Consider the following 24,251-nt stretch of genomic DNA (forward strand, 5'->3'; position numbering starts at 1 on the left):
GGGGTGTTGGTGTTGGAAATAAGCCACACCCGGACCGACGATGGACTGGTCCAAGGGGGGCCAGTAGCTCAGTGGTAGAGCACTCCAGCAGCGTATAGAAGGTCCTAGGTTTGAGTCCTAGCTGGTCCATGTCTCAACAGCAGCAGCCATCTAAAACAGGCTTTATTACGTTCTAATCATGGGGACCATAACTCAAACAATCTAGACTCACCAAATTTAGAGGATATCTTGACAAACAATTTCAAGTTAGAGGTATTCAAAAACTCTCTGGTTACAACACAGTATATCATATAAATTCCTGATGGAAAATTTTGTTAAGGGAGATCCATTTTTCCACTACATTTTGTCCCACATCTCAGCTAATCTCTTTTGCAAAATGATTCCATGTCTTGCACACCATAGAGTATGTTTTTGTTTGAGATCTTGGAATAAAAAAAAATAGATCTAACAGCATCCCAAAATATCGAGAATCCAATTCTGAACAGGTCTTCAAAGACCCTTATCCCTTTTGAAAACTAGATCTTAGCTGAGCAGCCTCTAGAAAGAGATGGGTTCAATCCACTGCAAAGACCTGGAACTCTGAATGTCGGCATCCTTTCTGGAGATACTTCATGCCCTATGAGAACATATTTCACAGATTCCCAAGCTCTCCAAATGTTGTAGAAGACTCTAGATCCTGCAAATTTAACAGGAAATTTTCCAAACAACAAATCATGAGGGTAGAGGTCTTTTCAGTCCCTTTTGTTTTTGGATATAGAGCTGATAATATTGTATTTTACCAATACCCTCCAAGGTTCACCACCATCCAATACTTTCAAATTTGTTTAACAGCTTAACTTAAACCTTGGAGTTTCATATCTCTAAGACCCATAGCTCCATATTTTCTGTGTAAACAACACCAATTCCAGGCAACAACATGTCTCTTTTTACTGCCTTTTCCATGAGACTGGAGAAAATCTCTTAATTACTTACAAAGCTTTTCAACCTAAGAATTTTCATTGAGCGATGCAGATGAATAATATAAAATGTTAGAAGAAAAGGATTTTTGGTAGATTTGAAATCTGCCAATTGTCAACATTTTAGAACACATAAACATATCACCCAAAAAGGAATAAGGGCAATGGATTACCTAGGTATTTAACCATTTTTGGAGGCCTACAACAATGAGGTGGAGAATCAATTCCACTCATAATCACAGATTTATACAAGGAAAGCCTAGATCCAAAAGCAACACAATACAACTGAAGTCTGATCATCCTATTAGACAAGTTAGTTTCATCCAGATAAGTAAAGAGGGAGGTGTCATCAGCAAACTAAATATCAACCAACTCTGGGCCATGCGGGAAAGAAACAGTTTTAAGTTTTTAACGAGGGGCCTATAAGACAAATCTTCAAGGACATAATGCATTGCTTCAACAGCTACAACAACCAAGGAAGGAGGTAGAGGACAAGGTTCTCTGATGGATCTCTGAAGAAACAAGGGGGAACCAAGGGGTCAAAGATAATCCATTAAGTGCCACATGTACAAAGGCATCATTAGAGTTTCAACCATTCTACAGCTGTAAATTTCAAAGCTCTCATCACCAATTTGATAAAAGGCCATTCAATTCTGCCATAAGCTTTTTCAAAGCCAAGTGTTGCCATACAAACATTATGTCCAATGCTTATGGCCATTCCATCCCAGCACATCTCGTAATCAAAATTTCCAATATGCAGACCAAGAAATAATTTGGGAGAGAACGCTCTCCAATCTAAAAACAATCACTGTAGCTAGTATTTTGTAATTTCAAGTCTCCATTTTCTAATTAGAGATTTGTCCCCATGTTCAACAAAGAGCTTTTGTTAATATATTTCCCAAGAAAGCCAGCTTGAAAAGCCTCTTTATATATTTCTGAGAGGTCACAAACAATCCACTCTTTATTTGCTTTACAAAATTCAATTGACAAACCATCCAAATGAGGGGATTTATAATTTTCTAATGATCCAATGAGTACCCTACTCTTATCTGTGGTAAAACAAATTCTAGATTCAAGGCATTAATCATATTCAACTTCTTTGGGATTATATCCTTACATAAGTCTCTGGCCCCCTCAATCTCTTCACTACATCCATCAAAAGAAAACAGGACTTCTAAGATGATAAAAAGGCCTTTTAATTTCCTCTAGATCATCATACAACCTTCCCCGAATATGAATAGAGCCATTTTTTTCTATAGCGAACTTGGTTAAAAGTATATTGAAGAAAAAGTTGGTGCTTTTGTCCCCCTATTAAGACAAGACATCTTAAATCTAGTTTTAGTCCTTGTTCTAGAAAGCATTAGTGGCATCTCTATTCATGTTTAAGTCCAACCATTAGTTCTCGTAATTCATTGTTGCAGGGAGATAACAAAGCTTGTTTTCCAGTCAGACAATATTTTCTTCTAAATCTCTGATTGAAACTTTTCTTTATCCACACTCAACAGTTCTACACATTTTATGCTTGCCTAACACACATTCATTCATTCCATTAATTATAAACACAAATTATAGTTGAAGGAAATAGCACACTTAGATATTTAAATATTGTCACATGTATACAAAACTCATGGAATATGAAATCCATGACAACAAATGTTCCAAACAAATATTAAAACAATAACTAGAAATCTATGGCTCAAAGGAGCCTACTTCCCTTCTACGAAGGCATCTAAGGTAAGTCCCACTAACTAGTGGGGGTTTGGGAGTGGAGACACTAATGGGTTTGAGGGGTAGCAATGATAAGCTGCACAAAGTGTTAGATGTGAGAAAAACCCAACAATAGAAGGGAAAAAAAACTTCTAGAAAAAGAGAAATGCGAGAGTGGAGAGCAAAATGATCTTTGTATTGGGCGAAAGGATGCTTTTAAGTTTTAGGGACATTTTAGGGTTTTTGGATTTTTTTTGAAAAAAATGTCAAAAAATGTCAGTTTTTGTTATTTTTTTGAGATTTAAAAAAAAAAATTGATTCTGGCCAAGTCCAGGCATTGAGACTCGCCAGGTTCGAGCCAAGTCTGCGAGTCCCAATTCTTGGCAAGTCTTGCTCTGGACTCGAATGAGCCCGAGTCCAAGCCCCTAGGACTCGCCCGGGTCACCCGGCTCGAGTCTCCCTGAGTCCAAGCGAGTCTCGAAACTATATGACATATTCACTGCAAATAGACAAACATGCAATAGTAGCCAATGTATTCTTGGTCCGAAAAGCTCTCGCTAAGCCCAAGACTAACCTACAGCTCATAAGACCTCTATTAAGCTGGTAAGCACATCATTGCACAAATGCAAGATGTGGGTATGCAGAACATGATTCTCCAAGATGATAACAATAATAGATCACTGAAGATGTTTTCCTTGTTGAAATACTAAACCATGAGGTGCATGCAAACTACTTACTTCTAATCTACTAGTGAAAGACATTGTCATTTAGATGTTTCTAGGCCCAATGCCTGCTCATTGAATTATAGTCATAGCGTACCATGAGAGACAACATATCGAAGTCACAAAGGAATATGAGTTGTGCATAAACATACACCACAAACAATGATATCAAATAATTGGACATTCTTAGTTATCCATACCAAACTACAAAAATTCATATGCAATAAAGAAAAGACCATTACAAAGCTTGTAACGAATTGGAATGTTGTCTCTTTCATCTAATCATTATTACATTCATACCAACACATGTGGCAAGTGGAAACCCTAAGCTAAAATTTCCCAAAAGATCTACAAATGGAACCTTACAGACATTCAACTATAAGAACCATTCACAATACAATGACCATGTGACTTACAAAAATGTTGCTCTAACAACAACAAGATTTAAAGGAAATGAAATCCTTGAAGCTCCCGGCACTTGTAGTCATGTGGAAAAGAGAAATGGCAAACCTCCATTATAGAAAATGAATTGGCATATATAGTGCTTTGTTGCTTGCCCTATCACTTTGGAAATTGATAAAGAATTGCAAACCATCAATGTTGCATGTCAAACAAGTCAAATTCCAACTAAATCTGCCAGAATTGCAACCTAGAGCTTGCATGGAAACCATCCATGTCAAAAACTCAATCATCACATTAATGAAGGCATGGTGTTGACATCTTCCATTATTGAAATTGCATGCAATTCATTCCCTTGAGATGAACAAATATTTCTAGATAAGAAAACCCCTTGGAGTAATAGTGGCATCAAATTTGATCATTAATGGCAACCTCAGTTGTGTAAAGAGGTAAGTAGAGATGAATAGTGCTTAATTTAGGAGTTTTGAGGCTTTGAGAATGTCGAGGATGGACGACTGGGGATACTCCATAACTCATGCCAGAAACAAGAAAATTAGAATACCCTTGCATCACTAACTCCAAAAAGACATATGAAAATGCTTGCCAAGGCAATTAAATAAGGATAGGTCCAAACTCATGAGCCTAAAAGGATAATATCATGCAAAATGTTAAGGATCAAGAGTCGAGACTCAAGAGCACTTTATAACGCATGCCTAAAAGTATCATGTTTAAGGTATTTTGTATCTCTAAAACTGAAAAAAAGTGAATGAAAGGAAATGTCAGAAGTCAAGGATTGAGGATACCCAAGAACTCATGCCACAGAGAATGTGGGTAAAGGAATGACTGAAACCACAACTCCAAAAGATAACTTAGTGTAAACTATAACGCATAGGAGTGCAAGGGTCGATGGAGAAACATACTCGGATAGAAAATTCCAAAACTCTAAAAAGATACCCACATTTTAAAAAATAATGAGAAACACCACACAATTATATTTTTTGGGGGGGAGATCTTTGCAACATCTAGGATGTGCTAAGCACATGGGGGATGAAGAAGAGCAACACTTGGGAAAAGTTGGTAAAAGGAGACCCATTTGGAGTTTCCTAAGATCGGTTATCTATGATGGTTGAATGGAGGCCTAGGCACATGGGGAAGCGAGTTAGGATTTAAGCAAGTATAAACACTATCAAATTGGATGTCAACACATCAATGGATATACAAACTTAAAGAATGAAAAATACTAAAATGCTTAAACTTTAAAACAATTAACATTTTAAAGTATTTATATAGATGTCAATGAAAAGCAAAGATTAATTATTTTACATATGATAGTCAGCATCCTAATAGAAACAATTAAATTTAGATGGTATAAATGGTGAAGATGCTAGGAGGGGAATGCAAATATATTAAAAACACAGTATAGGAGTCCTTAGAGATGACTAAATTTTCAATCAATTGATAAAATTCCAACTGCTTCCTTAAGGTTTCAATATTAAACAATTCTAATTGAAGAAAATTCTTTTCTTTATACAAATAAAACTAGGTTGCTAGTTCGGGTTCAGGCACTGGTTCAAGTTCGAAGAACCGGTACGCCGGTACGGCAAAATTTTGAAAAGGGGTTTGGATTCGTTTGGGTTCGTTAGTACAAAAACATGTAAATTATATATATATATATGCAGCCTACAAGCATGAATTAAGATTAGCAGGTCACATAGCATCATATAAACAACAAAACCAACATAAACTTGTAATCATAGCATCATGATCATACCATAACAGCACCATATACATCAAGTTTAATATCAAAATGATAAAATATTCAAGTATCATTGTTTCAACTTTCAACAATTTAAAGTTTGATCATCAAATGGATTCTCTAATTCGTCATCCTCATTCTCCTCCTCCTCATCATTGACATTGACATTAGATGAATCAATGCCAATGCCAATGACACTTGCACTTGCACTTTAAGTTTGCTCGCTAACTGAGTCATCAAATGCAACAAGCTGAGAAGTGAATTTATCCAAATCAGTATGTTTTGGCTCCATATCCCACATCTTCGGTTCCCCTTGCTTGTAGTCATGTTGCTTGTGTGAAATGAGCCAAGTTAATGTTTTAAAACTCACTTTTAGGGTCATTTTAATTTTTTATGTGGTGGAATTCAAAAAAAATTAAATTTTGCAAAAAAAAAATCCATTTTTGGGCTGTCAAACCCCTAGGTTCGACTTGGGTCCTCTTGGGTTCAACCTGGGTCCTCTTGGGTTCGACCCTGGGTCCTCTTGGGTTCGCCCCGGTTCGAACCAGGCCTGTGAACCACGAACCCTGTCCGAACCACAGGCAAACCGGACCCGAACCCCGAACCAGGACCGTACCGGACCAGTACCGGGGGTCTAGGAGGTCGAACTCGGTAACTCAGAAATAAAATAATTACAAGACTATTAGTGTATTTAATATATTGTTTAGTACTTTTAGCTTTTGCCAACCTCACATCAACATTTAAGTAAAACATAAGATATATATGAGAAAGCTCTCTAAGATTTTTTTCAATTTTCATGAAATGCTTTTTGGAGATTTATATAGACAAAAAAAGCTTCCTCAAATGTTGAGAGATGCCCTCATATGGGTTTTCTAAAGGGGACACACATCTTAAACAAGGAACGCAAAGCGTCAAGTTCCTGCCATTAGGTTAGTTAGTCTAGAGTAGATAATAAAAGTAGAGGTGAAGATATAGGGGGAGAGGGAGAGAGAGAGGAATAGATAGAAAGATAGAAAGAGGTAGAGGGAAAGATAAATTTAGAGAGATATATATAAGAAGATAGATACACAAAGAGGAAGAGGTAGAGGGAGAGATTAAGGTAGAGAAAGATAAAGAGATAGATAAATATTTAGGGGGAGGGAGGGATAGAGAGGAAGAGATAGATAGATGTAGGAGAGGTAGAGAGAGGAACACATATGTGGCATTATGATAGAAAGATACAGATAGGGATATAAGAAGATAGAGAGAGGAGGAGAGCTAGGGTGGATACTCCCTTGTTGTACTTTTAGTACTTAAATGTTGAAAATGAGTGTTACTAGATTATAAATAAATGTTGTTGTTAATGAATATTAGTTTAAGATTAGTAATTACTATAAATTTATTACAATTAATTTCTAAGTTGCCGGTCCCGGTTCGGATTCGGATTCTGATTTGAGATTCGGGTTCGCAAATTTGTTTAAATTTTTATGGGGGTGGGTTTAGGTTCACTTTGGGTTCATCCGTACAAAAACATATAAAATTAAAAAAATATATACATATATGCAGCAGCCAATAAATTCATAATATGCCACTTTCAGGTTTCAACTATGCTAATAGACTAATAGTAAAGTAACATAGCAAAATACAACACCATACATACTAATGTTTTAGTCCAAATGGCAAATAACATACCAAAATGCCAAAATACACCACCATATCAATGTTTTAGTTCAAAAATAGGCAATAAAAAAACTTTTAAAAAATTAAAAAACGTGTTTAGTGCCCAAATTCGGCCCAGGTTCTGCCGCTGAATTTGAAATTCGCTACAAATTCTCCAAAGTTCTCCCCAAGTCCTCCTCAACAAACCCATAGGGCAAATTCGAGACCCTAGAAGAATTTGCAAAGAATTTGTAAAGGACCAGAATTTCTACAAAACCGAATCAAGACCCTGAGAAATTCTGGAAGAATCTGGCAACTTAGATTAATTTTGAATGACTAAATTTTTAATTTTTAATTTAACTTGCATTAAAAATTTATTACTAAATTTATATAACATGTTAATTGAGTTATGATGTCACTATATGACTTAGAAGCTTTGCCGTTAGACAGTGGAAAACCTAAAACCATGAGATTCTTCCTAGTAACAATTTCCCTAAGGTTCATATGTCTTTAACTTTTAAAAGAACCAATCACTTTATAAACAAAATAATCACCAATTTTAAATTCTACTATATAATAATTTTAAATTAAATAAATTTAAAAACTTTATTTTCCATTTTAGAAGAACCTAATAGTAATAAATAACTAAATTTTATTAATTACCATATTAAAAAATATCATATTAATATAACAAAAATTCTGTGTATTAAAAATATAACAATCTCTAATCCTTATCTTCTAATCTCTAACAATTGTAATTAAGATATATACAGATTAAACTAATTTACAAATTTGATCTTTCAATTGTTAAAAAAAAACTTGTAAAATGAAAAAATGTTAAAAAAATAAATTACAAATAACTACTTTGTAATTATCAATTTTTAAATGATTGTTTTTAAAAGATTATTTTCAATATATTTTAATAAAAAATTAAATTAATCATTATGAAATCAATAATAATTAAATATCTTTTAAAAAAATTGATTTATTTATAATGGATATAATAATTAATACATTAAAATAAAATTTTATTATATTGATAAATTAACTTTTAAAAGAAAATTATTTTCAAATATTTGGATTTGTTAAAGTTTAAGTACAAATCTTTGACGTATACATGTAATCCATTCCAACGAATAATAAAAACAAAACCTCCCAATTATTAGGAAAACTTATTATTTGCATATTTTTTTAACTGTGAAATCAATGTAATTTGAAAAATTTACAGAGCAAATTAATTCATTTTATATTTTCCGGTAGATACAAGAAAAGCAATATTAAAAGTAAACATAACGTACAACAAGGGAGTAATAATGTAGAAGAGAATTATATTAAAAAAAATTGTTAAGTACTGTTGCTGACATGAATACCGATGACATTTGACGTTTGCCAACGTCGAGTGTTGTAAAATGTGTTTATGTTATTTTATTAGTAATAATGTTAGTAATAATAATGTCAATGTACAAGGGGATCACCCCGCAGTGCAACAGAAGTTGCAACTCCATGTTTATACAGAGGTCATGGGTTCAAATGTTCGGACCTACTTGTTGAACGGTGGCAGTTTCAATGTTATCTCTGCTAGCCCTTGCAGGTGGTGTGTGATCAGGTGATGCGGATCATTGACCAACAATGGGGGTGTTAATATCCCCATGATTGCTGATGTGGATATGGAGCAGGCAGGAGATAGGAGGCGGTTGTGCGTGGACTCGAAGGCGGCTATGCGTGGACCCGGTAGGTGATGGTCGAGCGGGAAAATTGGCGCATAGGAGGAAAATGATGCAAAGGCTAGGAGGAGTTGGGAGATTTGGCGAAGACAGAGAAGGAACGAAGGCTAGGAGGAACTAGTGGTGCAAAGGGGAGGAGCTAGTGTGGAGAGATAAGGAGTCAAAAAGGCAGAAGAATATAGAAGGGTGCGGAGAGATAAGGAAACACATGAAGCGGAGGATCAACGAGGCTTGGAGGAAGGATGTAGAGTGATAAGGAGTCAGAGGAGCAGCCGGGGGAATGGAGGAAGGGTGCGGAGCGATAAGGAGTCGAAGGAGCAGCAGGAGGAAGGATGTGGAGTGATAAGGAAGCGGAGTAGCAAGAATGCAAAGTAATAAGAAGGCAAAGGAGAGAAATAAAGGAGGCAAAGGAGTAGCGAGAATACGGAGCGATAAGGAGGCAAAGGAGTTGCGGGATGATGTGGCATGGATCAGCCATTGAGAAGAAAAGATGATGGAAGTGACATCAGCAAGAGACAAATCTAGGAGGCGTTAAGGCCTCAGCTACACCACCATGAGGATGGAGTCCCCCATTGCGACCCCACCGGTTCATAGCTCTAGTCAAAAGCGACCTTCAAATGGGTGCTCGCCCTTCCAGCGGTTTAACTATCCAAAAAATAATAATAGTCAATGTACAAAATTTTATATTTTGGGAGTGTAAATTGAATTTTTTTCCTACTAGAACCAATAGGAAAAAAGAAAAGTGATATTTTTAACTTATTTAAAATAAAAATTAGAAATAAGCTATAGAATTTTTGTCTAAAAAATTTAATTCTTTGACATGATTGGTTGAACTTATTAGAAAATAAAATCGAATGGATGCAATAGTATCCTGCCTTGGCAGGAGCTAACAAGAGACGAATACCAAGGGCCAAGATGTACACATGGTAAAAAGCTCCCACGAAGCAAAAATCATTGCTAAACACCATCTAAAGCAAGATATAGAAGAGATCTACAAAACCTGCCAAGTAGTAGTGATAATGTAGCCAATATTGCACTATTATGTCATGTTAAATAAGTTATGAAGACTTATTTTAGTTATCAGTTAAAGTAGTGGAAGTTACCAAATGGTTATAAAAAATTAAGGCCAACAATTGAGACCTAACCAACAATTGTCGATCCTTCAAAAGGTACTTCATATTCAAGAAAGTCAAGTTGGTCAAAGCCTTAGAGGAGTATGCAACTAACTAGTGAGGAAAAAATAATAAGTTTAAGGGAGACTTTGACAAAGGTTGAGGGCAGCCAAGCGCTCGCTCTTTCCTTTGCCCCCCATTCCCCCAAACCCTTGTCCTTCCACTATCAAATGAGATCTATCACATAGAGTTGTGGTTGGATCAAATGGGTGCTCCCATGGACACATTGGATATTCATCCTATAAGACCTACCCACTCACTACCTCACTTCAAACCACAACAATTTCAAAAATGCTACACCAATAGGTGGAGTGCCAACTAGTCCTAGTGACAGTCTTGCCCCACTCTTACAAGAGTTTACCTCTTCCACTAAACCTGCATATACTCTACACTAAGTAATTCTTCGCCCCTTGATATATTCCATTTCAATGCAATTTACTCAATTAGACCCTACAAAGCTTCTTGGTGCTTTACAACAACTCCTTCATAGGATGGTAGCAAAGGCTCAACCCATTCCTAATATGTCCAACATAATATGGAATGTGGCATTTTGCATTCTACAATAACCTTAGAGTAGAAATACCATATTAAGAAGTTTGTAGAAGAGGACTACCACTTGAAATTCGTAAGCACTTTCATGAATCAAAGTTGACCAAACAAAAATATACCAAAGATACCAATTCAATGGTTGTCAACCATAGCTTATGATGTTCTCAAAAATGAGCAAACCAAGTTCACCTACAATCTATCTATGAAATAGCCAACTTCATACAATGAAGAACTTCAGGACTTGGACAACATAACAAGGATTTAAATCCTTCTACTCTTCAGGCTCTGCAAAACCTAGGTGGGTGTACCTTTGATGCATTGACTCAGACTCATTACACACATATGATAGCATCAATAAAAGCAGATAGATCTCATAAGGCTTAAACAACTAGGAGGTTACTGCAGATGGGCTAGATCTACATTGACATCTCAACTAAGTTGAAGCATGAGATAGGTGGAACAAACTAAAACTACAAACATAAAAGTAAATGGATATTTGATTTTAAAAATCTCTGAGAATCCCCAGAATCTGCAAGACCAATGCCTTATCCAAGGGCATAGAGTCATTCATCAAACTGTAAATGAGAACCTCTATTGCAAGTCAATCTTCATATTGAAATATTCCTGCATAAATGCATTACTCAGCTCATCCACGAAATCATCAGATCTAAAATATATATTCCATTATTTATGATTGATTACATAGTTTAAATTCTTCCTTGAAGAATACCCACAAACAATCACAACAATCTCCTTGAGATGACAAATTCCAGCCTCCTTGAGGATTTAATTTGTAACAAAGAAATACATATGTAAAGACAATCTTGTGTGAATTTATGCATGCCTTACATACATATAAACCTGCAACTAGAAACACTTACAGCAAGAAGATATACCCCATTACTTGAAAGAAGACATTATTTTACAAACTCTGGAAAAAAACTCAAAGCTGGAAACACAGAATATGGAGCTCTGCTCGCAAAAATTCTGGAACCCCTACAAAATGAGAAGACCCTAGAATAAGAAGGAAGAGACCGAGATTAGGTTTCATCAAACAAGGACAACTATCCTAAATTTTTGCATTAACGGCCCACGCACTTGGCCTGCTAAAAATCTTCTCTTTCTGACTAAAAAATATATTCTGAGATCTCGAGGTAACTACCCCAAAAATATTTGTCGTGGGTTACACTTGACTGCAGAAATGGATTCCTCGTTTTTAGAGCTTTCCAACGATATATAATACTTATATATTCGGGCAAAAAATAATCCCTCAGCCATCAATCTCTCGGATGAGCTCAGTCATTTAAATTTCTGCCTTTTCACTATAGTCTGAAACTATATTTTAAACTTTGAATTTCCCATGCAGATCTCTACCACATGTCACCTCTAGATTGGCTCATGAGTCCCTCTAGACTCCACCTGTCCTGCCACCTAAGCACGGCCAGACCCACCACTGGACTTGGGCCCGCCTTGGTTCTTCTTCTACGCTCTACCACGTGGCACATCCTGATTCATTCTGAACCCACCTGGACGGCCACCTCAACTGCCACCTCGCCAGTCGCTATGTCACGGGGGATAACTGGCGAGCTTTCTATCGCAATATAGCGACCACCGTTGGATCTTTCGCATCACCGACTGATCCTCCTTGATCTACTCGACCTTTACCTTGGCTGATCTGCTCCCTTCTGCCGCATGTCACCACGTGTCAACCACTTCATCCGCCACTGGATGCCACCTCGCCAGTCGCTATGTCGCGGGGGATAACTAGCGAGCATCTTCATCTTGCGGTATAGCGACGGTCGTTGATCTTCATCAAACTTGCACGCTCTTTATCCTTCGTCCATCTCGTGCCACGTGTCAGCTTACGACCCGCTCGCGGATCCACCTGGACCGCCACGTCGCCTTTGGTTCTGTCGGTTTGTTCGATATTATTCTTTCAGCCAAACTTCCTCCCTCGTCGAGTTGTTCACAAGTCTCATTAATTCTGTAGTTTCATCAATACTTTTTATTTTATCGGCGGGACCAGTTCTGATTTCTTCAATGTACTTTATGTCGATGGAACTGATGCTTTCGGTGAATCCTTTTAGAGATCCATCGCGGCCAAGGTCTGTTCAATAAGTCACTCTTTGGTTTGGCTGCGCATCCAACTGGCCACCATCTAGGCGCCACCTATCTGCCACCTCGCCAGTCGCTATGTCGCGAGGGTATTCATTTCAGGCACTTCACAACCGCAGTACAGCGACAGCCACTAATAGTCCTGGAATTTTACTCCACCGTTGATCTTCCTCGGATCAACCGTTTGATCTCAGCGATCTGCTCAATCTTTAACTGTGCTTTGTCGCCAAGCCGCAATGAGTATTTGGCGGGCATCTTTCTATCGCAGTATAGCGACCACCGTCGGATCATCTGCGATCACTATTGATCTACCCGACTTGTTCGCTAGTTAATTTGCCCTTCTGCTGCAAAATTTGGGCGCTTTGAGATGCGCGCGCACGCGGGGGCCCACCAACGCTGAGCTAGCCTTGTCAAAAGCCTTTAAGCTTTGACACTTGATATGCGTGGGGCTTTGTATTTAAATATTAAAACTCTCCTCCCCATCACCAATGTGGGATAAATGGTTCTTCATGCCTGGCGACTGAAACTGCTTGGAAAGTTCTAAAACCTTTACGCCCGCCAAGATGCATTTGCCTGGAAGTTTTAATTGTCTGCTCAAACACCAAATTGGGGGGAAAACAGACTTTCTACCTGGCATTGCATTTGGTTGAAAATTTGAAATGCCTTTACTTTTCACAAGCACGCGAGGAGAAGATGTTGGCTTCATTTTTCATGCCTTCAAACTAGGCGATTCAGGTTGATTCATTAAGTGGCATACTAAAAGTGCAAAGCAGAATTTTGAAATGGGCCTCTCAAACTAACAAAATTTTATAGGTCCCAACAGCTTATTCTACTATTCAAATTTCAATTGGCTATACCTTCAAAGTATAATACTCAATTGAAAATCATTTCAAGTATCAATACCTCATGTTGCAAAATGCCACATAAGCACTTTCATGAACCAAGTTTAACAAAACAAGAATATACCGAAGTACCAAAACCACAAATGCCAATAAGAGCTTATTTTCCTATTCCAAATTTTAGTTGAACAAATCTTAGAAGCATCATACTTGATTGAGCATCATTTTATGTATTAATACCTCATGTTGCAAAATGCTATGTGTGAGAAACGTTTTGAATCCAAAGAAATAGCCAAAGTTACAATTGCTTATGAAACCTTGAGAAATGATGTAAACCACAAAGCACTAAATTTCAGGTGCAACATAACAAACATTGTCACTATTGCTTTTGAGATGTACTTGTCGTCCACAGACACAACACTTCATGGAAAAGACGTTTTTATTCTTCTAAAGAGACAATTATCATGATACTTGAGTTAAGACACAATGCCTCCTTATGAGTATCCTCAAGCTACAAAGGATTTGATGTGGTTTTCACAATGAGAGATTGTTGTGCACTACATTCATTGACACTTTGCGAACTCATACCATGAGGATGACACCACTTATCACTTTGCTTCTTCTTGCTTTTGTCCTTGCTTGGCATAAACAATGTTATGGCTTTGGAGTTATTTGCAAATTATTTGGAGTTCTATTGTTGCTTCTACACAAACGCATTCTACTTCTACATGGAAGGATTCGAAGTGATTTATTGCGCAAGCTTGTTCATGCATGAAGAAACTTCTACTTGAGCATCGCTTTCGCTTCGATCTTGGATGCATCACAAAATGCTTGACCCAATGCTCCTCAAGTTATTAACTCCATCTATAAACTGATGAAAGGTAAATAACCTGCTTATATACTTCAGCAATTTGTGTTGCTCGAGAGTGTTTTGATGTAGGAGCACATAGTAGCTAAGGAACTAGTTGGTATAGTCCTCAATTAATTGCTCCTTATGCTGATGCCACTACCAAAATTTCATACTCATCTACATTGTATCTAAGGGGTTGTACTCCTCCCACAAAGTGCTAACAAAGGATGCCCATGTTTAAATCAGACCATGATCCCTCTTGCACTACATGTTTAGCATATGCCAAAAAAGTACACTTCCATTTGTGAATTGATTGACAAAAAGTACACTTCCAATTGTCACAGCCAGCTGTGGAACATTGTGATGTTGACCTTACCTTTTAACTTGGTTTGTCCAAGTTGACTTGTACCCCGAAAGGGCCTTGGGTTGCACACAAACATTGAATTTCGATACCAATCCAAGTTGCCAGGTAAATTTGCAAAATCATTTTAAGAGTTCTTGGCATCATGCTTCTAGCACTTCATTGAACATTCTGAAAATGTCCAGAGGCACTTATAATGTTTTCTTTGCATCGGCCATTTTATGCTACAAAGTTTGTCCAATAACTTGGAAGATGAACAGAGCAAACAACCTTCCTAATACCATTGTGCACACTTTTGTATCTGCATGTGAGAAACACTACTTTGATATCAATGATTTAGATCCTATGTGGTCTAATGGGCAATCCCATCTTGAGAAAGATGAATTTATGGACTACACCAAGGAAAACAAGGATTAGTAATTGTTGATGTGTTTTTTATGCACATGCGAACACAGAATAAAATACCAAGGTATCTTATCCTCTCTTGAACAAAGTTATTCGAATGCTGAAGATTTTCCTAAGGATCAATCGAAATAACTCCAAGGTTCATATATGTAGGGTATCTACGTGTGGATAAGCTCTGTTGGTGTGATGTGATTTTGTTGGGATTCACAAAGGGACTTATGTTTGATTGCCTGAACGCTTTGATATGCTGGAGCTTAAGTACTAACTACTCACTGGGAGATAAAGAAATATCAAAAACATAGGGTTTAGAGAATCTATTCTAGGACCTAGAATGTAAGAATATAGATGAACAACTAGGTGGAGTCCTACTGGGCTAGGGTCTCACCATCAGACAGAACAATTCGACACCAACTCAGTGCAATCTTCTAAGAGACGTTTTAGATATTTTCAAATCATTTCCATCAAATACTATCACCATCCAAGTTGAAGCATGTGAAAAATAAATTGAATGAATGATTCAATAATCGGATGATTACATTGAACGATATACACACGTATATAGAGAGGTTACAAGACGATGTTCTATAATTAGAACATAGCGTTTAAAGTGAACTACTAAAAAGCTAAACGCTAAATAGAGCTTAAAAGCTAATTAACTAAAAAGAAAAAGCTAAATACTAAATAAAGCTTAAAAGCTAATTAACTAAAAAGCTAAATGACCATTAAACAAGGAACTAAATATAGGTGACTAAAATATAATTAAATATTCTAATACCCTCCCTTAATGGTCATTCTATCTACTAACTACCCTACAGAAGACATTGCAGGTCTTTTGATCACAAATGAAAAGAACACTCTGTTGTGGTGAAGACCCTCCCTGGATCTGAAAAGTGTTAATGACCAAGAATACCAAAAGCCATCCAAGCTAATGTAGCCTTCACACGCGAATTAGAGATCTGGCACACACAAATTACTGAAGCCTGAAACAATGATTTTGAGGAAAAAATCAGCAAACCCTTTTGCAAAAGAGTACCAACTCCAAAACTGACTGCAAGATACCACGGTTGCAGATGTTCGCCCTAGCAGGTGCGACCCAAACTAACTGCAACAAAGCAGGATTTTTGAGAAAAAAACCGTCAAACCCTAAAATGGGAACCCTTGAAAAGAGAATTTACGATTTTGAGGAGAAAATCGAAAAACCAAGAAATCTGAGGTTACAAATCATCGTTTTTGTGGGAAAAAACGGTAAAACCGAGATAACTAAAATCTTACGCGAATATCGCGGATTACAGATGAGATAATTTTTAAGGGAAAGTTATAAACCCTGCGAACAATTTTTGAGAAAAAAATTGTGAAAACCCTCCCATGATTTTTTGTGGAAAAAATCAGAGAACCGACAGACAATTTTTCAGGAAAAAATCGTGAAAACCTTGGGGCCTGTAAGACGAGGTTTGGCCTAAATCAATCTGATCAAGGCAACGATATTCAGATATCGTGAACATGCACTATTTCTAGGTGTTGTGGCAATTGTTGAACTTTTGTCTGTGTTCCAACATGATGTTGGTCAAAGATGCCATCACAAAAATGGAGGTTGAACGAGGTCAACCTAATGAAAGCATGAGACAGAAGGATCTAATTCAAAAATCAGAATAAAAGCAGCTGCACAAAAAATCTGAAATCCTGGAGGAGAATTCTCTGATTTTTTTGTAAAAAAAAAAGAAAAATATTGACGATTTTTTTTCCAAAAAAAACGCAAAAAAAAATAGGGGCAGAAACCCTAGGTCGGATGTACAACATAAACGGCACCCAAAAGACACCAAAATTCCCGACGTCTACAAAATTAGCAGAAATCGCTGATTGTTTTTAAATTCCAAGGCAAATTCGCTGGCACAAAAATCGAGGCACCCAGAAAAAATTGAGACCAACCCGAAAAATCTCTCGAAAAACCCACCAAGAATCTGAAAACAAAATGCAGATCCGACGGCTCAAAAATCGAGCCACGGAAAACGATGCACCCAGAAAAATCTAACGATGAGCCAATTGAGGTCGCAAAAAACCCACCAAGAATCTGCAACCAGAATAAAATTTCGACTTGAACTGAAGGGTCAAAACCCTAGTCGAAAATTGCAGAAACCCTAGGAAAATTTTCAACCTACAAAAAAAAATCTGCTCTTTTTAAAAAAAAAAAAAAACAGTTTTAAAAAAAATCTCTTCAATAAAAAACTTCGAAAAATTTTAATAACAAAAAGTTTCGAAATTTTTAATTTCCATGCTCTAATACCATGAAAAATAAATTGAATGAATGATTCAATAATCGGATGATTACATTGAACGATATACACACGTATATATAGAGGTTACAAGACAATGTTCTATAATTAGAACATAGCGTTTAAAGTGAACTACTAAAAAGCTAAACGCTAAATAAAGCTTAAAAGCTAATTAACTAAAAAGAAAAAGCTAAATGCTAAATAAAGCTTAAAAGCTAAATGACTATTAAACAAGGAACTAAATATAGGTGACTAAAATATAATTAAATATTCTAATAGCATGAACAATGGATGTATAACAATTTGAAATTAAGCTCTTTAATGTCAGTTGACCACACAAGGCGCACTTACAATCAGTAAGAGGCTAGTGGTATGGATTAGGCGGATTCCACACGAGTGCGTTCAACAATTTTCTCCATTCAATCTAATTATCTACCATCAAACTTGAAGATCCAACAAGAAACCATGCATATTGCAAGAAACAACACATTTCACCTTAACTTCAATGAAAAATGAGGTTTATTTACAATTTTGGGCAACATTCTCTTGCCTTCTCCTCCTACTCTATTCTAATTGCTTATTCTACTGACTACTCACTATTGACTATTAGCTATTCTAACCTCTATTGACCTTTACAAATGAAGAGCCAGAGCTTTATATAGAGAGCTCTTTACATTTCAATGGCTCAGATTGATTTAGAATCAATGGCTAGGATTACAAGATGAAAACCCTAATTAGGGTTTGTTACAACAAACTCCTTTAGCCAATGAGAAAATTACATTCAATGCATGAGAACCAATAAGAAACAGGGGTAGGTACATCGGAGTTTGTGCCTTCATGCATAAGCGTGATTCATCAAATCTGGACATGCTGATGTGGCCTTTTTTGACTGGAGGAATAGCGACTGGGATGCCACCTTGTCTGGTACTTGTTTAATCAAGGAATGTTGTATCTCTTGATATTCAATATGATGATGATGAGAAGCTAACTTTGATTATTAACTCTTTTGAAACTATCTGCTTCTTCAATGTACCCTTGCACTGACCTTGGTTGATCCTCCTTCTTCCTTGATGTACTTGATGTATGACGTACCTTTCCTTGACTCTCTTGTGTTTGATGAAGCCTCCTCTTGATTTTGCATAATGGTGATAGGAAGTCATGGTCAAGTCACCTTCTCTAGTAGCCCATCTTACCTTGAAATGTTTGTATGATCCCTCCTTTGACATTTTGTGATCTCTTAATGTGGTAGAATGAAGATCTTGAGGATAACTTGTTCTATTGCTTGCAATTCCTTGAACAATTAAAGTCTTTAGCACTTTGAGTCTTCTTTTATGCGCTTAAGGGGCCCCTTGAGGATGATGAAGCTTCCTAATGACGTCCTCCTTGTCTTTGTCTGTTCTTCCTTCTAGCCCGGCCTTCTTGATCTACAAAGAAAACAAAAGATGGTTAAGAATACATAATATATATTCTAGCATGGCATTTCTTACCTTAAATCATCAACAAGAAGATATTTGAATCAATTTCCCTTGAAGCTAGGAGGAAAAGACACACTTTTAGAAGAAATTTGCTCCTGTACCTTAGAGAGGGTCAGGAGCGAATTTGACATTTGTGTTCAAATTCATCAAGTTTACTCATTTCTACTAGCTCAAACCATGATTATAGGTCCTTAAGGCTTGGATGAGGTCATTCTTCCTTATGCAAAGTTCTTGAACAAAGGATTCTACCCAAACTGGAGGTGAGATGTAAATTTTGAAAGAATTCGCTCCTGTACCTTTGGAAGGGTCAGGAGCGAATTTGATCCTCTAGGCTCAATTCATACTCCTTTTCACTTAGCCTTGTCTTAGACTTGACCTTTCAATCCCTCTCTCCTGAAGACAACATTTATTTGACCCCCAAAAAGGCCTAAAAGAAGGATTTCGCTTTGGACCTTGGGCAAGGTACAGGCCTCAAGAAAAATTCGCTCTAGACCCTTTGGAAGGGTCAGCAGCAAAATTGGCATTTTGCTCAATTTCCTTCATAGAAATTCATTTCTCATCCTTTTCTCATCAAAAACAAGTCATTTGCCTTCAAAAATGCTTAGGAATAGGTTTCACTCAAGGGCTTAGGCAAGGTACAAGACCTCCTAGGAATTTCGCTTTGGACCCTTTGGAAGGGTCAGGACCCTCCAAGAAAATTCGCTCTGGACCCTTGGAAGGGTCGGGAGCAAATTTTGCATTTTTGCACAAATTCTTCACACTTTGTGACCACAACTCACTCAAATGCATGTCTAAGGATGCCTCTAAGTTCAATCAACCTCAATGAAGGCTAGGCTTGATGTAAATTGGGAGCAAAAGGAGGTTTCAAGAGAATTCGCTATGGACCCTTTGGAAGGGTCAGGAGCGAAATAGCTATTTGCACTCAAACTCTCATCATTTCCTTCAACTTTGCTCTTAGACTTAGCTTTTGGGTCCTTCCTCCATCTCAATCAAGTCTATTTGCCCTCAAAGTGATGTCCACTCAGTGCTTTTGGTGAGAAATTAGACCTTTCTAAGGCTAAGGATTTTGCTCATGTACCCTTGGAAGGGTCAGGAGCGAATTTGGGGGATATAGCTTGGATCTCACTCAAACACTCTATCTTCATCTTTATCCAAGTTGCCTTGGCCTAAGATCATGCTAAGAAGTCACCTTAAGGAGGCGCCTTTGCTCAAAAGTTGAGGTTAAACATCAAGTTTTAGAAATTCGCTTGTGTACCCTAGAGAGGTACATGACCTTCTAATGAAATTCGCTCCTGACCCTTTGGAAGGGTTAGGAGCAAAATTGGCAATTTTCACTCAAATTCCTCATCCAATATTGTTGCAACTCATTCCAAGGGCATAGATCAATCAATCTTCATTCAATCAAGGTGTAGGAGTAAGGTTTATGGTCCAAAGTTTGGACCAAGGGAGGGTATTAGGAGAATTCACTCATGTCCCTTTGGAAGGGTCAAGAGCGAAATTCTTCTTTAAGCTCAAATTTCAAACTTCTCCATGATCCAAGTGCATGCAATTCGCTTTCAAGGCACTTTTCAAGGCATCAATTCATTGATCCTCTCTCACTCACGCCATGGGAACAAAGACTTTGACCCAAACAAGGAGCAAATAGGTGCTTTAGGGAAATTCAGTCCTGTACCTTTGGAAGGGTCAGGAGCAAATTTGATGTTCATGCTCAAATTCTTTGTCCTTCCTTACTTAAAACTTCAAGTTCAAATGTGTCTCAGTTCGCTTTCAAAAGTGAATTCAAGTTGATCTTCCTCAAACCCAATCGAGACTCAAACCCAGAAACGAGTCCTAGGCCTAACCAAGGGGGGGGCTTTCAAAAAGGAAATCTAAATTCACCTGTCCTGTGCTACCCATTTTACTCACTTTAGCCCAAAGAGACCATCTTATCCCAAAGAGCTCTCCAAAAATTCTCCAATGCAAAGATCAATAACTAAGGAAACTATCCTAGAGAGCAAAAAGAAGGGGTCCCCATTTGCAATGGGCCAACATGTGAATTCGTCACAACAGTAACCCAACAAAATCAAAAACAACCAAGCAAAAGACTTTAGCAAATGTGTATACTACTTAATTCTATTCACGATCATAAATGAATAGGGTACAATAGATGTTATAGATTGTGTTGGAATAAATGAAGATCTATATGAATAAACAGAGTTTAACACCTCAAACTGGTTTGCTTACAACTATTCAATGATTTGTCTCCTCACCAATGCAAAGAGATGAAAAAATATGTAAATGAATTACAACTACAAACAAGAAGAAGTTGTAATAGGCTGTCTCGAACCACTAACCTTCCAACTACCTAACGATCCTAACAATTAGCATTTTGTTCCATGGTTGAAGTCCATGTGTACAAATCTGCTGAAGTTGTTGAATGTGCATGTGAAGCTATGCATAGTCATGTGTAGTGGCATGCGATGAACAATGTGTGGTGGCACGTGATGATAGCAAGAGTTGCGCACAAGGTGCATGTGCTATGGAGGAGGGAGCTTAAGTTCCAAAGAATATCAATCCCCATGTAATTTTCCAAAAGCTTGCACAACTATGCTCTAATCATTTTAAGTGTGAGTGTGAGTGTGAGTGTCCGTGTGAGTGTCCGTGTGTATGTGCATGTGTGTGCGTGGTGTGTGTGCACACACATGCACGTGCATCTGTGTGTGACAGAGTGTGCACATGACAACAATGGTCTAATCAACATGTGTGTGTGTGTGTGTGTGCACACATGCCTGTGTGCATGTGTGTGTAACAACTATGATGAGTGTGCGTGCGTCTCTGTGTGTGTATGTGCATGCATGTATGCGTGCGTGAGAGTGCATGTGTGTGTCTATGTATGTATATGTATAATTTTGTATATTTATTCCACAAACTGGACTTTCCAAATCTGGAACGCTGGAATCCCAAATCTTTTAACAATCCAGAACAAATCTGATTTCTAAACTTGTAACCATGTTGAAAGCCCAATGTTTTTACAATCCAGAACAAATCCTGATTTCCAAACTTGTAACCATGCTGAAAGCCCAAAATGAGAATTATAGAACACGACAGAGAAGAATGTACCTCTAAATAATATCGGTCATGTTTTTGAGTCAGTTAAAGTACTCTTTAAGAGGCTAAATCTAAAGGTATTTTACGTTATAGGAAATAACAAGAATGCTTGCCAACTGGGATTGCATGCATCCTTTAAAAATATTACTATGATTGAAGTCACTTAGATAAGGGATCAATCTAGCTTTAAAATGGTACTGGAGATATCGAACTTTAAGGAGATGTCATGAAGAGTTGTGATGAGTGCTACAATTAGTCAATAAATGCGAGGTACAGATAGATCTGTGCAAATGCTAACTTCCAGTAAATAATCTATTCATTCAACACCACAACAACCTCACATCCTTATGAATTCAATCTAGTAAGGGTCCCCGGGAAGTTTCCAGATCCAAGTGATACGGCCATTTTCAACCTGTTTGAGTGGCCATTAGTCTGTGCAGAACTGAAGAATGGTTGTGCGTGCACTTCTGTCTCACATAAGAGCCCAAAATGCAGTCCCTGGAATGCTGGAAAGACACCAGACATTCCTTGAATGGCTCCATGTGATGGTGCCACTGCATGATATGGAGAAATCAGAGAGATTCAAATCCCGTTGGTACTTGATTGCTTGACCTAACGTAAAACTTATGATCAATTACGCAAAGTTGAAAAAGTGAGCTATATGAGAATAGGTTGAAAGATGGTCCCACGATCGTTAACAGAGTAACACCACTTCGATTGACAATACCGACAACACCAAGACATCAAAACAAAATCAGGCGTGGGCTCACGACTTAATGAACAACACGGCAAGGTAAAATATTCTTGATAGGTACGCCAAGATGAAACAATTGGGCTTCCTCTGTTTACAAAGTTGCGATGATTCCTCCTGCAATTGGTCGTAATCCGGTGTGTAACATCTGCTGGAGAATTTGTGCGCAGCCGAGCTTTTAACTTGGGTATAGCAATAAGTGTGACTTAAATCATAAGCAACTCAAAATCAATTCAATTAAGTGATAAATATCTACTCAGTATGAAGCGAAGTCCCTATATATTACAAAGTCCCCTGAATTCAGAATTAACATCATACATACCTCCTCCTCCTCCAGTAGGGAAAATTCCAAGTGAAGGAAGGGTGTTGAGGTCCGTCTCCGTAGGTAGCATTCTGTAACGAGGTGCCCTGACGCTGCAATAACAACAGGAAGGAGCATGATCAAGCATAAGTAAAAGCACAGGCGCTGAAAAAGAATCTGGAGTCAAAATTGAGATGAAAAGAAAGGGAAAGGGCAAGGGTACCGTTGAGTGTGAGGTGGAGAGAGGAGAGTGTGTTGTGGGAGCGCAACAGTGACAGGGAGAGTGCCACATATGAAGCCCACCTGCCGATGCTGCTGCACCTCCAAACTGCCCACGCATTCAGCCTCCACCATGTCCAACTCCCTGCCTTTGCTCTTGCCCTTCCCCTTCCCCTTCTTTCCCCTATCCAACGCGTACATGCTACAACCCTCCATCTTCTACCCTTTACCGATCCTCCCTCTGGGCTGTGCCTTCTACTACTCGTCGGAGGACACCTCGCAGCTGCTGCTCTTTTTCTCCACCCTCGACAGAGCTGTACATTCCTTAATTTCCTTTTCCTTCAAGTAATCCCGTTCACCTGGTCATTCCATTCTTGCCAATGTCCCAAACCGTAATCTCAACAAGTCGAGTTCTTCCCACACCGACATTTTACTCTCCGATCTATTTCCATTCTTTTAGAGATCGTAATGGAAAATAGTCCTTACTTTGCTGGAGAAAATCAAATCAATTTGGATTTAAGTAATAATTATACTTGAGAATGATAAATTGAATACTTAAATGTGTGAGGATTAAGTTATATTGTCTTTGAATGTATTAATTTAGATTAAATTATTAATCGTAAGTTGGAATGATAAATTGAATAATTAAATGTGAAAAGGAAAAAGATATTTAGTTTTATAAGTAATTTGAATGAAGGAACTTCAAATTATATATGGAAAATCTATTTATCTATATATTGAAAATGGATTCTTGTTGTTTGAATATCATTTCATAATCTTGTTTTTTTCTTTCTTTATTTTATTATTAGTAAGTTTTAGACACCTCAAATCTTTGTGTACATGTTGTAGGATCTATGTATATTTTCTAGTATGCTTTCTTGTTTTCTAATTTGTCAATTTTTTGCATTGTTTTAACTATTGAGAATTAGCAACATTTAAAAATATTGTGTGGAGA

At 37.5% G+C, this 24,251-nt stretch overlaps 1 protein-coding gene across 1 annotated transcript in view; it reads right to left on the reverse strand.

The window, feature by feature from the left end:
• The window catches only part of LOC131075072 (uncharacterized), a 37,207-nt gene extending 13,432 nt beyond the window's left edge, over nucleotides 1-23,775 (reverse strand). Inside the window, exons 1-2 of the mRNA XM_058011869.2 lie at nucleotides 23,301-23,775; nucleotides 23,099-23,190 (exon numbers count right to left, since the gene is read on the reverse strand). Coding sequence (XP_057867852.2) covers nucleotides 23,099-23,190; nucleotides 23,301-23,512 — 304 coding nt within the window. The 5' untranslated portion in view covers nucleotides 23,513-23,775. The remainder of the gene's footprint in view (nucleotides 1-23,098; nucleotides 23,191-23,300) is intronic.
• Nucleotides 23,776-24,251: the final 476 nt, after the last annotated feature.

Source organism: Cryptomeria japonica, chromosome 3, assembly GCF_030272615.1.
Source record: "Cryptomeria japonica chromosome 3, Sugi_1.0, whole genome shotgun sequence".
NCBI classification, from domain to species: domain Eukaryota; kingdom Viridiplantae; phylum Streptophyta; class Pinopsida; order Cupressales; family Cupressaceae; genus Cryptomeria; species Cryptomeria japonica.